At 58.6% G+C, this 15,511-nt stretch overlaps 1 protein-coding gene across 1 annotated transcript; it reads left to right on the plus strand.

The window, feature by feature from the left end:
- Positions 1 to 149: 149 nt before the first annotated feature.
- BESB_037330 (uncharacterized protein) lies at positions 150 to 12,922 on the plus strand (the record flags this gene model as incomplete). Its single annotated transcript, XM_029362319.1, has 18 exons — positions 150 to 254; positions 720 to 2,525; positions 2,812 to 2,945; positions 3,544 to 3,640; positions 4,086 to 4,211; positions 4,620 to 4,865; positions 5,319 to 5,417; positions 5,891 to 5,995; positions 6,289 to 6,474; positions 6,997 to 7,157; positions 7,437 to 7,542; positions 7,861 to 7,983; positions 8,523 to 8,675; positions 9,165 to 10,028; positions 10,424 to 10,552; positions 10,979 to 11,276; positions 11,551 to 12,083; positions 12,401 to 12,922. 18 exons carry the CDS (start codon positions 150 to 152, stop codon positions 12,920 to 12,922), a joined length of 5,793 nt encoding a protein of 1,930 aa, XP_029221284.1.
- Between the last annotated feature and the right edge of the window lie 2,589 nt (positions 12,923 to 15,511).

A 15,511-nucleotide genomic window follows, 5' to 3' on the forward strand; every position in this document is an offset into this window, starting at 1 on the left:
TCGTTTTCTGTATTTTCGCAGAGAGCTCAAATGTCTTCTCAACAGTTGTTTCTGGCCGTCTCTTAACTTAGACGCTGAATTCTCCACGTGAGAGAGGATTCAAAGCGTCCGTGCACCGACTTCTGCACCTGTCGGCCTCCTCGCGCGGAATGGCACACAAGTCAATTTCGCTCACTCTCGGCGGTCAAGGCGTGCCGCACTTTCGTCGTTCTTCCTCTGGAGAAGCAGGGACCATATCACACGCACGCCTTCAGGTGCGCGGCCTGATGGTTTCTCTGGAGGCGTCTGCTTTGCGCTCCTCAGAGGTCAAGTCGCTCGTCTTGCGGCGAACTCGTGTCGGCGAACTCGCCGAAACAGCAAGGCTGGAAACGGCAGCAATGGAAGGCCAGATGCGGGGTCCAGTTTGCTTCAGCCTGGCTGCTGACTGAGCGCTTGTCGGACTCTTTCTGCATGCCGTCTTCTTCGCATGTTTGAGGCGTGCGAACATTTGGTCGTGACCCTAAACTCGCGACGTTCCTGTCGTTCCGTCACCACCTCGTCTAGTCTATCGTTGCTCGCGAGAGCTTCCGCGTCCAACTAGCCTTCGCTAGCGCCCTGGGATCTGCGCACGGATCTTCTTCTGCCTCGTCGTTGTCTCCGCTTCTGCGCCTTTTGTTCGGCGTCCATGCGTGGTCGTTTCTGACTGGTGCTAGCTCCGCAGTCTTTCTCTCGCTGTTTAGGTTGTGTTTTCTCTCCACTACTCTTCGTATTGCCTCTCTGTGCCTCGCTCGCCGTTGCCCAGTGACATCTCTCCTCCTCTCTCCTGCACTACGCGCGTCGCCTTCTCTGCTCCCAAACGCATCGCGTCTCGCACTCCGGTCATGCGCGCCTTCTCCGGGAGCCTCGCGCGCCGCTTCGGCGCACCAGCCAGCGGCGGCGGTGGCAGCGCCGCTGCGAGGAACTTCTGCAGACGCCCAAGGTGGAGAAGGCCTCGCGAGGCTGCGGAGACGCTTGCCACGCGAGATGCGGAGCTGCCTCTGTGTTACCTCTCGCGCCGCAGCGACCCGCCCGCGCGCACCGCCGCCCTTCGGGGGAGACAATCAGCTGGGCAGCGCGAACGCATCGCCGCAGTGGAGGCGCAGAGCGGCGATAGGGCGGCGCCACCTCGAGAGGCCGCTGCGCGCTTCCAGGCCCCTCCTCAGGCGGCGCCTGCGCTACCCCCGAAAGTGTCTCTTCTCGGCGCCTCCCCTGCGTCACGTGTGCCGCTTTCGCGGCGTCTCTGCCGGCTCTTTTCGGGGCTCTGCAGTTCGCCTCCACTGTCCCTGCCGCCCCGAGAGGTCTGCTTCCGCGGCGCCCGCGCGTTCGCGGTCGCGGCGGCGCCGTCTGCGGCTGTGTCCGCGCAGCCTGTGGAGCGCGGGCGAGAGACCAGGCGCGAGGCTGGCGAGGCGCGTTTCGAATCCTTAGAGGCTCGCGCAGCTTTCCGCGCAGAGCCCGCCAGTCGATTGTCTTTTGTTGTTTCTTTTCCGCCTGTCTCTGCGTTGCGGCCTGTGTCCTCCTCTGCAGGCCTGCGGAGCGCGACGCTCGCTTCCTCCGCCGCTTGTCCGTCCTCTTCTGCGTCGCTTGTGCGGGTCTCGGTATCTTGCTTTGCGCGGGCGAGCAGGCTCCCTTCGCTTGCTGTCTCACCTTCGCGCCGGGTTTTGGCGCCCTGTCTCCCTCTCGCTCCTGCCTCGCCGGCTGCTGTGCTGGCGCGGCGCGACCCCCCCACTTGGGTGTCTTCTCCCCTCTCCTCGCGGTCTCCTCGGTTTCGCTTCGCGACCCTCGCAGATGCTCGCGCGCGGCGACCTGCTTCGCTTCGCCCAGCCTCCGCGCCTCGCAGCGTCCGCTGGCTTAGGGCGGCATCGTCCCTGGGCACCTCCGCTGGCAGTACAGAGGCGGGCGACCGCGGAGACTCAGAAGGAGACGTATGCGATCCTACGGAACGCGAAGCGACTCGCGAGAAAGGAGACCCCGGCGCGGAGGACGGGGCGGCTGCCCCCCGCCGCGACGGTCAGGAGGCTAAGGCGAAGAAGGTGAAGGAGGACGAGCGGCGAGTGGAAGGTGAAGAGGCGACGCTGGAGGACATCACCGCGAGCCGCTTGCGAGGCAGCTTCGCCGCGTCCTCCTTCTCGCTATCTCCAGACGTAGCGTCATCCTTCTCGTCAGAATCGACGCCTCTGTCGGATGCCGAGGAACTGCGGCTGGTTGAGGAGCTTGAGACCGAGGAGAGGAAGGCGATGGCGGCTGGCGTCCAGACGGCGATGCAGGATCTCTGCCGCCTCGTCATTTCCCGCAAAAACCCCGAGGGGGCGACAGGCGGCGCGCCGAGCGGAGCGCCGCAGGAAGCGCTCCTGCCGCAGCTTATATTCGAAGAAGGCTGCGAGACAGAGGCGTCTCAGGGCGAGCGCGAGGCCGCCGCAGCCAGCCAACAGACACGCGAGGGCGGCGACTGGGCGTGCGAAGGGCAGGTGCCAACAAAAAAACGCGAAAAGGAGCTTCGCAGGACGCATGTAAGCGCCTGGCGCGGCTGCGGGGGATGTGTGGCGCCGCTGCGGGCTGGACTCCCGCAGTGATGTGGGGGGTCTTTGCCCTGTGGGAACCGCATGCAGGCAAGCTCTAGGGCAAACGCGGCCTTGCAGTTCTCTCCAGTTTCCGCACTTGCTCTGACTGGCAGACGCAGAGATCCAAGTCCTCCTGCTGCGGCCTTTGAGCCGACGGGCGCGGCCGCGCCTCGCGGCTGTCTCACTGCGAGTGCGGGCATGCACTCTCCGGCTGCTGTCGTGCTTTTTGCCGCAGATGCGAAGCCAGTTCGGATGGATTGCTTCCGCCGTCGACCTGCAGGCACTCATGAACGAAGACCCCGAGTTCAACGAGGCCGTCGGCGTCGTCGCCGCCATGGAGTGCCCGGTCATCATCCGCACCAAGCGGCTGTACGTACCCCGAACGAGCACCCGCGCCAGAAAATGACAATGTCCTCATTCGTCTGCATGCGTATCGTGCCTACGCGGTATACCCGGGAGCTTTCTTCGCGCTGAAGGCACACGCGAACTCGGACCGTGCCCGGTGAATTTCGCCTGCGCCTGTGCCATGAGTAAATATACATATATATATATATATGCCTCTGATGCCTGTGAACCGCCTTTCCGCGAACATATGCATCATGCATATGGAGCGGGCGCAGGTTTCAAAGCGCGCCGCGTCTGTTCTTGGAGCGGAGTTCAGAGACCGGAGGCTCACCGGTCGGCGCAGAGCGGGAAAGCGATTTCGCCATGAGGGAGCTGCCGCCCCCCTTCAGCCTCCATCTGTGCGTATGACTGACGAATTTCTCGCCGTCTTCCCTTCGCGCGTGTAGCTCTCCAGTGTGGATGCCGGGTTTGAGGTAGTAGGGTTTAGGGTTTATGGTTATTCTGTTGATTTCCGCGCTCAAAAGGCGCCGTGGCCGCTTGGCTCGTCTCGCGAGTCGCATTCGCTTTCCTGCCTTGTCGCGTTCTGTGTTGCTTCTTTGCATCTCCCCTGACCGTGCTTCAGCCACCAGCAGCTCGTGCCGCTCTCGCATGGCAGCACCGCCCGCATACGGCAAGCCTCGAAGAAGCTCCGTGAGGCTCTGGGCATTTCCGAAGTCATCGTAAGTCGCATGGAGCGTCCTCAACATCAGGGTATAGGGTTTAGGAATTGATGCGGAGGTGCCGCAAGCATGGCAGAGGTGCCTGTCTCCGTCGGCAGACAGATGCAGCGCCGGACAAGCAGAGAGATCTCTGCAGCCCAGCGCCTCTGTGTGCTTACGGGCGGCCGCCGCTGGAAGGTGCTCGCGGGAGACCTAGCAGCAACGGAGCCAGAGGCGAATAGGGGGCTGTACGCGGGTGCTTGGATGAATCGTAGTCGTGTGTAGAAGGTAGATTCGTGCGTGTGTATCCGCATGCGGTCATGTTTTGAGGCCTGTTTGGGCATCTGCGTTTGCCGCTGTTGAAGGCTGGTGCGCCTGAGTTCCGTCACCGTTTCAGCCTGGCGTGCCGCTCACCTACACATTGCAGAAAACAGCCTTATCCCTAGGTCACTCGTTTTGTCTGCAGGTCTGCCGCGGATGCGTTAAAAAGAGTAAATGCCCTCTGTATCGCCAGCCGCCCATCCGCCTGCGCTCCTCCGAAGGCAGCGCGACGACGAAAGACCTTCTCTACGTCCTATTCGGCCAATACATGGTGAGACGCAGTCGCGCGGCTCGCGCAGCGCCCCTCATGTCTCTCCGCGATCCTGCGTTTGCACGCGTGGGTTCGTAGTCGTATGTGCCGTGCCTGTCACAGTCTGTCCGTTTGCTGCGCTCGTTTCCAGCCTCGTCGCTTTCCTCAGTCTCCTCTGGCACCGCGCCTCCCTCCGGTCGCCTTCTATCAAGACGAACTGCCTCTCCCTCTCTCTGCGCTCGGGCGTGTTGTCTACCTTTTTTTAGCTGCCCCCTCGCCGGCGTCTTGCGCCTTCTGACAAGCGGCTGTGAGCATCGCGAACGCCTGCGCGGGCGCACTGGACGTGCGGCGGTTCGGCGTATCGGCGTCCCGCTGCTGTCTTTCATCGCGCATCCGCCTGTCTCGGCTCACCGTGTCCCGCGTTCGCAGGTCTGCCGTCTGTACACACGGGGGGTGGACTCGAAGACTGTGTGGGCCGAGAGCGACGAGCGCACCGCCTACAGCAAGCAGCTGACTGCCTCGCTTCTGCCATCGACCATGAACGCCCGAGACCTGCAAATGGGGCTTTTCGCCATCGAAAAACTCACCGAAAAAGTCAAGGCGAAAATCGAAGAAGAGCGAAAGGCGACAGAGCGAATGGCCGCCGCCGCTGCGCGTGCAGGCCTGGGCGACGAGGTGCGTTGCAGGGCGCGTGGCAATACCTCTATACGTACTCAAATATATAGCTATCCCAATGTATGTATGTATATATGCCTTTAGAGCGGTAAGTGTGCCCGCACGCATGACATATCCGTGCACATATCTGTGTGGAGAGAGAAACAAAGATATGCACATGCCCTCCTGCTGGAGGACTGACGAGGCAACGCCGTAGAGGGGCATACACAGTGTGCGCGACTCTTTCCTTTCTACGTTTCGTCATTCGATTGCCTCTCTCGTGGAAGAGACCTGTGCACGGCTCGACTGCTACACGCGAGCCCGCATAGGCGCGTCAGCCTTTTTCAGTATGAATAGAGACAAATGGGCGTACACAAACAAGAATACGCATGCACAGAGCATCGGCGTATGGAACAGTTCGGCTGTGAAATGCGTCTACATGCGTTCGCTGATGTCTCGAATTTTACCGCGCAGGTGCGCTACAATCCGTTGTCGCTCAAGGCCTTCCGCGCATTCATCGAAGACGGCCAGGCGCGGCGGAGTGAAAAACAAGAGAAGATAAAGGAAGCCAGAGTACGATCTCCCCCGCGTTCCTGTCTACATAAAAGGAGACGCTTTAGCGTGTTGGAGTGTCGCGGCTGTGTCGAGAGGGTCTAGCCTCTGGCTACATCATGTGTATAGTTGTATATATATTTTTTTACCATCAAACTAGTTCATAGAGCTCAAGAGGCACGAGGTTTTGCCGAATTTCTTGCCTCAAGCGCAGTCCATTTCGCGCCGCGGGCTAGTGAGCGCATACAGACTTTGTCTCGGCTCGGTGCAATACAAAGAATCGTTTTAATGTTACACCACACACATAGTATCCATCGCGTAACCAAGGTACTAAATATGGTGTTGCAGTAAGGAGATGAGTAATGACTGTAGCACGCCAGAAACTCATCCGTCCCCATGGTAGCCCTTCCTGCACGTTCTGTTCGACGTTGGCGTTTGTTTCGGGTTCATGTTTTGGCTTTTGTTTGGAATGCAAATCTACCTTCCTCTGTCAGGCGCTCAAGATGCCGCTGTGGATCCGCGACTCCGTTCGCCCTCTGCCCGACACGCAGCTAACGAAGTTTCAGAAGAAAGCCATTCAATTCCAGCGTCTCGCGGTGGTATGTGCAGGCCCCGCAGATAGAACCCGACAGTAAACTCGCACTCCTCGCGACAAGGAGATCTCTCTCAGTCTCGGCTTTCCTCTTGCATGTGCGGCTTTCCACACGCCACTCGCGATCTGTTTACCTTTCTGCACGCTTGGGAGGCACTCGGCGTCGGGTTTTCTTCTGGGCATTCTCTGCGTGATGAGGCCTCTGCTCAGGCCTCACGGGTTGCGCATGCCGTCTCTTACTCAAGTTGTGTTTCCCTATCTGGGCCTTCACTGCGCCGATTCGCGTATGGCTGTCTGCAGGACGAACCCGAGCCCGACTGTCCGCTCGAGGAGCGCTTCGTTTGGATGCATGAGAGCGAAGAAGCCTCGGCGGAGAAGACCGAGGGCGACGCGCGTCCGCCGCAGAGCAAAGAAGAGGCGGAGGCCAGGCAGGCGATCGCCGTGGCCTCCGGACAGGATTCGGCGCTCAGCGCCTTGCAGCCGCTCGTGAGTTCACCGCTCAAACGCGGCAAAAGCGAATCTGAGAAACGTCTGGAGAGCGGCCTGAGGGAGGCGCATGAGGGCGCAATTCCATAAACATATGTATATACTATAGGCCGTTGCATATTCAGTTGTAGCCGTGGCATGCAGGCGGAGGAAGGAGCCTTGTTGAGTCTGCAGCGCCAAAGAGCAGGTCGTGTACAACCTCCCAGAAGTATGAATCAAACCTCAACGAGTAGTGCCTGCCTCCCGATACTAGGCCTTCGTTCTGCGACTCGTACGCAGGCGTACGTGCTGGTGGCTCCACGGGGTTCGCCAGGTGAAACTAGTCGAAGACTGACTTGCTTATGTGCACCCATTCTATAGGTCGTAAAGAATTATATATATATATATATATATGCCTGAACTCTGTTCATTGTGCCACGGTATCTATATATATACCTGTATACAGATAAGGGGAAAAGACGCCAGCGTCTGTTCGATTAGTCTCGATTTTTGCGGCCGTTTGCCCTCGACTTTGCCTCGTAGGTACGCTTGAGAGAGCGAGCGGAGGGAGGGGAGGCTGGCGTGGAACTGCCGACTCTGGATGACTTGCCGATTCAGCGGCGCTTCGCGTGGCGATCGCCGGAGGGATTTCCTCTCAGGAAGCGCACCCTGCGCTTCAATCTGCTCTACCACTACTACCTTGAGTAAGAGGCCACGCAGGAGATGCACGCGGGATCTTGCCGGCGCGAGTCGGAATGTCGGCATATATACATATGCATATGTAAAAATATATATACGCGTATGCCTGTTAGGATTCGGACGTCTACGCGTCTTGCGGATGGGCGCTTTCTGGGGCTTGAAGGGCAGCGACTGCGCAGGAACACGTATCGGGGGCCGCCTTGAAAAGCGTCTTTCTGCCAGACGTGTGCAGATGCCTCAGCGGTTGACAGCGGTTTCATTTTTGTGGTTCCGCCTTTTTGCAGTCGGCTGAAGGGTCAGGCTGCCCGCATTCCGCGCTTCGATGTCTCAGCTAAAACTGAGGACGGCGACAGCGCCCCAACGAGCAGCGGGGCCGTGTTCCCTGAAGAGGTGAGCACACAGCGTCTCACGGGTATGCCTATATATATATATATATATATATGTCTATTTATATGCATATGTATATATATACATATATATGTGCGCATGTCTGTATACATATACACAAATGCATATATGTGCATACGGATATGCATGCTTGTATATGTAGCCTGTGCACCGCGACAAATAGGCAACGCACTGGAGACGGCCAGTAGCATTTGTGTTCAGCTTGGAGCAGAAGCATCCGCATGTTTCAACGACGAACTGCCAGTCTGCGTGACAATCGCCGAAACTCTGTGCCTTGTTCGCTGCTGTGACCACACTCAGGGCCACGAGGACACGGCGCCGGCGCTTCTGCCTGCGCCGCAGGGCGGCTACTCCGCAGTCCCGCTCTCATCGTTTTCTGCAGAGAACGATCAGGTCCATCCACTTCTGCATGTAGACTCCAAGGTACGGCTGGCTCGAGAGCGCCGCTCAGTTGCGGGCTGACCCGCCAACCAGCTGCTTGGGGGCGCTCACAGTAGACGCGCGCCACAGAGTGAGGAGGGTTGCCGGCGCTGTCCATCTCTATGCGCGGCTAGCGAACTCTAGCCTGCGAGGCCGCATCTCGCGTGCTGCGTCAGTTCGCCGAGGTCAATGTGCGCCCGATTCGCGCTTCACGCAATGGGAAATATGAAGATTGGGAACTCGAGTGCTGCACAGCTGCTCAGCTCTACGTTAAGTATCCGTCTCTAAAACAGAGTTTACAAAAGGTGTTTACAACGTTAGATCTGTAAAAGGGATGGCATGAGGATGCGCCTTTGCAGGTTTTCGGCCTTGGGTTCGTCTGTGTGGCGCTGTGGCGCTCGTGTTCCAGTGCTGTGCCCCTGGCGCTAACGCGTGCCGTCCCGACTGCGCATGCGCCTGTGGCGTGGCTCCACTCCGCATTTGAAGCTTTTCCACCGCTCTCACGCGTGTTTGTGCGCATGTTTGCGTCCTGCGCTCTCCAGTCGCTCAAGGGCGTCGCGGTCTATGAGCACCTCTCAGTCAGACAGATGCTTGAAAGCCAGCAGCGCATTGACCGCCTCTGGCGCACCGCGGCTCTCTTCGAAGATCTCCCCGTGGTTCACCGCATCACCGAACGAGAGGAGCTCGCTGACCAGGTACGCTGTATAGGGGCCTCGAAAAGGCTGGCGGCCGTTTTTCGAGCGAAATTGTATTTTGCCGCGATGTGACTCCCGAGGAGCCGGGAAGGGCCTGGGTGCTGCGCGCCGTTCTCGCTCTCACTCTTCTTGTGGTGAGTGAACGGGCGGACTACAGACGCGGTGTGAGCGAGTGGGCTGACCAGGCAGAAACTATTGCGGCTCGAGGAAGGCTTCAACCTTTCGTCGGTGCTTGCGTGCGTCTGCCGCGTCGGCTCGTTCTGTAGTTGTCCCGTATCCGCGTCGACGGCGCCCTACGCGATTCACCCGCGTCGTCTTTAGTCGTGTCGCTCTCTCGCGCTCTGCCCCCCCGGTGGCATCCTCTGGTCTTCAGGCTCCAACATCACCGACCTTTGTGTATTTCGACAGCGGCTCAGTCCGTGTCGCCAGCCTGATTCAGCTACTGCGCGAACCATAGGCACGCCTTGGTTTCTCCCGCATTGCCTTCAGTCCTCGGGCGACGCCTCCGCCGCCCTGCCGTCGCTGCCGCGCCTGCCGGTGAGTGCCCGCGCGCATCTTCGCGAGTTGGAGCGGGTGCGCGCTGAGGCAGAGGACGAGAGCGGCCGCTGCGAAGACCGGGCACCCGCGCCCCGAGGCGCGGCGTCCACGCAGACACACGCGGGCGCGGACAAATGGATTCGGCTAGCCGCCGACCGGACGAAGCTCCTGGGTCTCGCACGCGAAGCGCCGGCGGCGCTGAGCGATGCGGATGGCTGGATGGGCATCTCGCGCGAACTCGAAAAGCGGGCGCGTGCTGGCAGCAAGCGCCAGGCTGAAGGAGGGCGAGACGCAGGCTGCGCAGGGCGCATGCAGTCGCCGCCGACTGCCGCGACTTCTCACCTCTCGCAAAACGGTGTGCAGCAGTTGGGCGACGCGCTGCCAGCGTGGCTCTCGCGGGATGGGGAATCCGAGCAGGGCGAAGGCGCAGCGACCAGCCACTGGCGCCCGCGGGCGGGAGGTGATCCGAGTGCTCGCCGCGATGATCGCGAGTGCGAGGAACGGAGCTGCCGGCATCTGATCGCCGAGCCCTCCGCTGCTTTGGAAAGCTCCAGCGACTGGGAGACTGCGAGCGCGACGGGGGAGGCTGAGCCGAGCGGCGGGCGTCCGCCGCGAAGCGAAGAAAACCGAATTGAGAAACAGGAAGAAGAGGAGAACGACGACGCGCTCGAGGAAGCTTTGTTCGGCGACGAGCGCCGCCAAGCGCGGCAGATCTGGAAGACCGCGAAGCGCGACAGGGCGGCGATTGAGCAACGAAAAAAGGAAATCGAACTCGCCTCTGAAGTCCCGCCCTCCATCGAGGAAATCCAGGAACAGGTGAGCAGCAGAGGCTGAGCTAGTGAGAGAAGGGCGGGCTTGCGAATGGTCAGAAACCCGAGACGCGAAGGCTGACGTCTTCGCTTTATGGGTGCCTCGTGTCGCCCACCTCGCTTGTGCAGAAGATTCAAAAATCAACGTGCCTTTGGCCACGAGGATCCAGATGCATCCGCAGTATCGATATGCTTATGTCACAAGCTCAGAAAAAAGCTCTGCTCGCGAGAGATATGGAGCGGATTCGCTTGGGCCTGTATACCGCCTAAGTTTAGGCACGTAGCGGGTCGTATATATACCGGTTTATCTGATGCGATGCGCAGGAGTTTCTCAGAGTCTGCAAGACCGGCGGATGCGCTGCATTGGTTCGGCTGCCTCGTCTGACCCTCACTTTTTTTCAGGCAAGAAGTCTGCGCCGGGCGAAAGCCGACGGCGACCTGCAGCGAGCGCGAGGCCGCGGCCGCCGCCGAACCCTATCCGACGTCCTGGAAGATGCTGAGGAGGACGAGAGGCGCTTTCAATGCTGGCAGGTATCTTTTTTGTTCTAAAATGCCTGGGGGGTCGTGAAGGCGATTGATTTGTGGAGACCACACTATCCTATCTTCAGTTCGTAGGCTTCAGCCTGCGACGGTGTCATCGCACTTCCTCCCCCTCCCCTCCCCCCCGTCCCCCCCCCGCGCTTATCGAGGTGCCACCAAAGCAGCCACGGGGCTGACGCTGGACAGCTGGAGAGTGCGCAGCGTCGGTTCTCAGGAGAGCGCACTGGCGTATTCATACGTGATTATGCTTCGCGGAGCTCCGTGCACATCCAGCGCCTCTATGCTTTGGTTTAGGGTATCTGCGCATCTTTTTGGTGGGGTTGCTGCTGCTCTGTCCCGCTCACGCTGTGCCGTCAAGGTGGCGGCTGTCTTGATGTCTGCACATTGCATGTGCGGCGCTCCTCCTCTGGCTGTCAGGCGGCGCGCCTCCAGATGGCGGAGGCGGAAGGCGGACAGGATGATGGAGGCGCCGGAGCAAAGCAGGGCGGTTTACGGGAGGGCGGAGACGCCACCCCGCAAGAGCGACACTCTGCAAAGGAGCTGAGCGAGCGCAGGAATCTCGTGGAAAAGGAATCCCACGGAGATCCAGATGAAGATGAACCGTTCCACATGGCGGATGAAGGCAGTGGTATTCGAGTCCCTCCCAAAGTCCAAAGCGAGCGACTTCGATTTGGCGCTTCGACCTACACGTTTGTCGGTTGTATGTACACCACAAGTCGGTAACACGTTCAGAAACCGACGAGTTCATTTCGTTAACGGAAGCTTCCGGATTTCTACAGGTTTTCTGTACCATTCGCAGCAGAGCGCATTTATATCGGTGGGAAGCGGTTCTTCCAAGAGCTTATGTATACATGTTTATATATAAATATGCGTGTGCAAGTGTGGAGATCTGTTCGTCCTGAGTCATGACGTCGGACTTGTGGAGAGTTCCGCCAGCTGCGTGAGTGCATACGATTGTGCACTTCTCTCTGATTTCCCTTGATTCTCAGCTAATGCGAATCCGCGTCCGCCTTCTTCATCCTCGTCTCCAGCGGCGCTTCCCCTGCTGTCTTCGCTCGACATGTGTGCGCGATCGTCGGTGGATCACCAGCCCAGCGACGATGGGCGGGCGCTGCAGGAGCTGAGCAGTGTCGACGAACAGGAGTTTGAGGTGTTTGTCAAACCGGGGCGGCTGGAGCGGCGGGGGCCGCGCATGGAGCAGAAAGATGCCTGTTTTCCTGGAGACGCGAAGCCGAACCCAGAGACAGAGGCAGGTCGCGAGAGCGCTCATCGTGCGCGTGCTGCTGCACGCCACGAGACAGATGATCAGATGCCGATGAACTCCGCCGTCGCACAGGACGACGGGAAACCGCAACGCCGTGGAGATGTTGGCACGGACCTGAGTGACGACGAGGATCAGGTTTTCCGTGCCAACTTCAGAGTTCCTCTCGAGAGCGACGGGGGTCGCCCGCTTGGAGTGGATCGCGAGGAAGTTCAGCGCAGCCATGTCGAAATGTCGCGCATGCAGAAGTCATGGAGACAGGTACTACACCTCGCCCGCTGCGTTACAGCAGCAGCTTTTGTTTAGGGTTGCAAACGCCGTTTCTAGCTTTGCCAGGCACCTCCCAGGTGCCTCTCGCGACATTGTCCTGAGCACTTTGCGTGCGTATCTGTGTCTCGTTGTGTTTCGTCTCCATTCGTAAGGGCAGCAGCGGCACACGATATCGGTGTCTCGTGGCTGACGTTTCCGTCTCTGTCGCGCAGCGCCTGAAGATCATTCCCGGTGAACGTGCCGCTGGCTTGTTTGTGACTTCTGCTGCTACCCTCAGTTGTGCGTGTGTGCCGTGTGTCTGTGTGCAGAACGAGGATTTTCTGATCACGAGGAACGTGTTGTATCCCAAGTTTGTAGATCTGTCTCAGCACGCCTATGGCACCCACTCACCAGAAGGCAAAGAGATGCGAAAGCAACAGGTTGCGGCGAATCGCGCCAACGCGCAAGTGAGCTCTCTTGGTTCGCCGACGCGTCGAATGCCCGTCTCCGGCCTCGTCCAGGCGACGATGCCTGACTTGTCCAGCTTGATGCGGAAAGAAAGCCCACGAAGTGGAGAGCGACGTGTGGAAGGAGGCGACGACGAAGAAATGATAAAGGTGCAGACCGGGCGACGACGAAGAGCCGACTTGCGCGAGGTGGAGAGAGCGCAGAGGGAACGAGACGCTGAGGCGGAGGAGGAAACCTTCCGCGAGAAGTACGGCGTAGTAAAGAGTATGGAAAAGGAGTATCGGGACAAACTCAGACGCAACGAGATGGGCAGCCTCGTCGTGAATCCCATGAAGACCGAGTTACAGAGAAGGTACAGAAAGAAAGCAAGTGTTCGAACATGATGGGTCCGGTTCCCCGGTTCCACCAGTTTTTGCTGCTGCGGTGTTGGGAACAACGCCGTCGGGTCCTTCACTCCGTGCCCACCGAGACGGCTACGCTAGTCGCACAGCATTCTCTCGTTCATTTCTAGTATGCCGAGTGCTAGTACCAGGGTATTACAGCGGTTAGCATAGAGTCGTTAATTTTGCAGAGTGGTGTTTTCTCGTAGCGCTCGCGCACCGCGAGTGGAGAGCTCGATGCCAGTCGTCCGGCGGTGTGTCTTTCCTCGCGGAGTTGAGCGAGTGAAGTCAGCTCAAGGCACGAGTGTATCCATGGTCTGTCGTTCCTGGGCATGACGTGTGACTGCCTCGCAGCGAAAGTGCCAGCCATTTGCTCTTCAAGAAGGCCAAGGAGCGTGAGAAAAGAAAACGAGCATATGAGGCAAAGACAAAAAAGCAGAACCAGTCGCGGGTTGACGAGATCCTCAGACGGCCGGCGGTGAACAAATAAAGGGCTGGGACCGGCTGATGAGCAATGAATGAAAGGCTGGCTCACCGTACAAGGGAATATTGTTTCGCATCATTATGTCCGTTTCAATCAGTGTCTGCCGCCGGTAGTCTCCACACATTGTGTGAGGCTGTGAGCACACAGAACTCTCCAGATATATCAAACAGCTCAGTACTAGACTGGATCCTAATGCCAGTTGGACGCGCTCAAGGCAGAGCAGTCAATTCTAAAGATCGGGCTCTTGTTGCTGTTTCGGGCAAACCACTCAGCCGCCACTTCCGCCCGCGGGATTGATACGCGTTTCGCGGTAGGCATGGTGACTTGCAGGTCGCGCTGTTGCTTCTGTGTGAACAAACTCTGCGTGGTGGAGTGGAGCCGCCATTTATCTACGTTTGTTGTAGTCCCATTGCCCCACAAGGTTGATGGGCACGATATCAAAAATAAGCGTCCAGCACAAGCGTGCGGAAGCACATCTGCCACACCGCCCTTGCTATGCAACTAACGGACTTCAGGGAATCCTCCTCTAGGGCCGAAAAAAAGGCGCGAAGTTCTGTCGCGGTAGCCGGGAGGCATCACTCTTACGGACAACGCACTGCAAAGAATAGGCTGGAATCTAACGAACCGTATCAAGCCGTTCTCAACGGCTCCCCAAAGAATGAAGAACGCGTGTCGGAAACTCCGACAGTTGAGCAAGGTCTTCGCTATGTGCCTGATTACTTCCTGCAAGCGTAGAAAAATGGCGTTCTGCAGCGGCCGGTAGGCGAGATCAGTTCCACCAGTAGTCTTCCACCTGCCCACGTCAAGCTGTGCCACTTCCTGTTATCGTGGCGTTTCGCCCTACCGAAGGCCTCGTTCGGCCATCTGAAATATGGCCTGCAAGAGCGGAATCATGTCTCTGCTTACAAAGAGGTCAAGATAGGGAATCCATGAGGCAGACGCCATTAGCCAAGAGCTTTTGCGGCTTCCCGTTGCTTCATGGTCACGTTCCCCTCCTACATGCAAGCTCAAGTGCACTAGAGTCGCTAGTACATAGTCTTCAGCGATGGAATAACTACATACTATGCGGTTTGTCGTGCTAACGCAAGGGAATGCCCGAGCCGTCTCGACTCCGTTAGTAGAACTGCAGTTCCGGCCTTCTGCTGATCTTAGCGGGAACAAACGCGAGGCCCACACAGGTTGGAAGTACGGCTAGCAGGCGTAATGGGCACACAAGCCGCGAAAAGAAGACGTTTTCTGCACTGATGAGCGTTATGTCGGAAGGACCGGCAGGACTGGCAGAAACGTCTGCTCGACGGCGACTGAGACTTCCTCTAGCAACAGGGAAAAGGGGCATTTAGGGCGGCGCAGCCAGGCAACGTAGAGGCACGAAGGCAGAGATATGACAGCCGTGCCGCAACCCACGTATTGCACCTATCGCTATAGAGAGTATAAAATCCCGTGTGAAGTTGCTGTTATGCTTGTCGACTAGAAAGCGACGAAACATGGATTTTAGGCGTGCGAGATCATACTCTCGGTGATCCCGCACAATGGTGCGTGGGATGACTTCGGTTTGGCGCTAGACACGTTGGCTTTCTTCGATGGGAACTACCATCCCGTCGGTATTCTGCCGTCTCGGAATCGAAAGAGTCCGAGTTTTCTACCTGGGCGGCGCGTAGATTCTCTCAGCAAGGGTCTGGGCAAGCGCGGCTGCACCCCGACGGGTAGTCCAGCGGAGGTCAACTCCACGACTGCGGACGTAGAAATGAGCCCCGGATACTTCCTCACAATGAGTCTACTGATTCCGTTGCTTCACGGCGCACGGTGGGTCCGTTCCAACCGACAAAGTTGCGGAGCAGCGTGTGGGTCGCGTTAGCTTATCTCGCGCGTGGCTCCGTGTGTGGCACTTCTGTCGTGTCTTCACGCGAAAGGAGGCTCTCACGGCTCGTTCCGACTCACTGGGAAGCACATCCACGTCAAGCCGCCCTCTTGAGCGGTCCACAGGAACGCAAGATATCGTCGTCTGCACTAGAAGGAGGAGGTTGCGTCTCGCGCCGCTGCCTGACACGCTGCTGGGAGGTCACAGACATGCGCGGAAACACAGAGTAGAGAAGCCACGCGAGAGGCAG

Source organism: Besnoitia besnoiti, chromosome II (assembly GCF_002563875.1).
Source record: "Besnoitia besnoiti strain Bb-Ger1 chromosome II, whole genome shotgun sequence".
Classification (NCBI taxonomy): domain Eukaryota; phylum Apicomplexa; class Conoidasida; order Eucoccidiorida; family Sarcocystidae; genus Besnoitia; species Besnoitia besnoiti.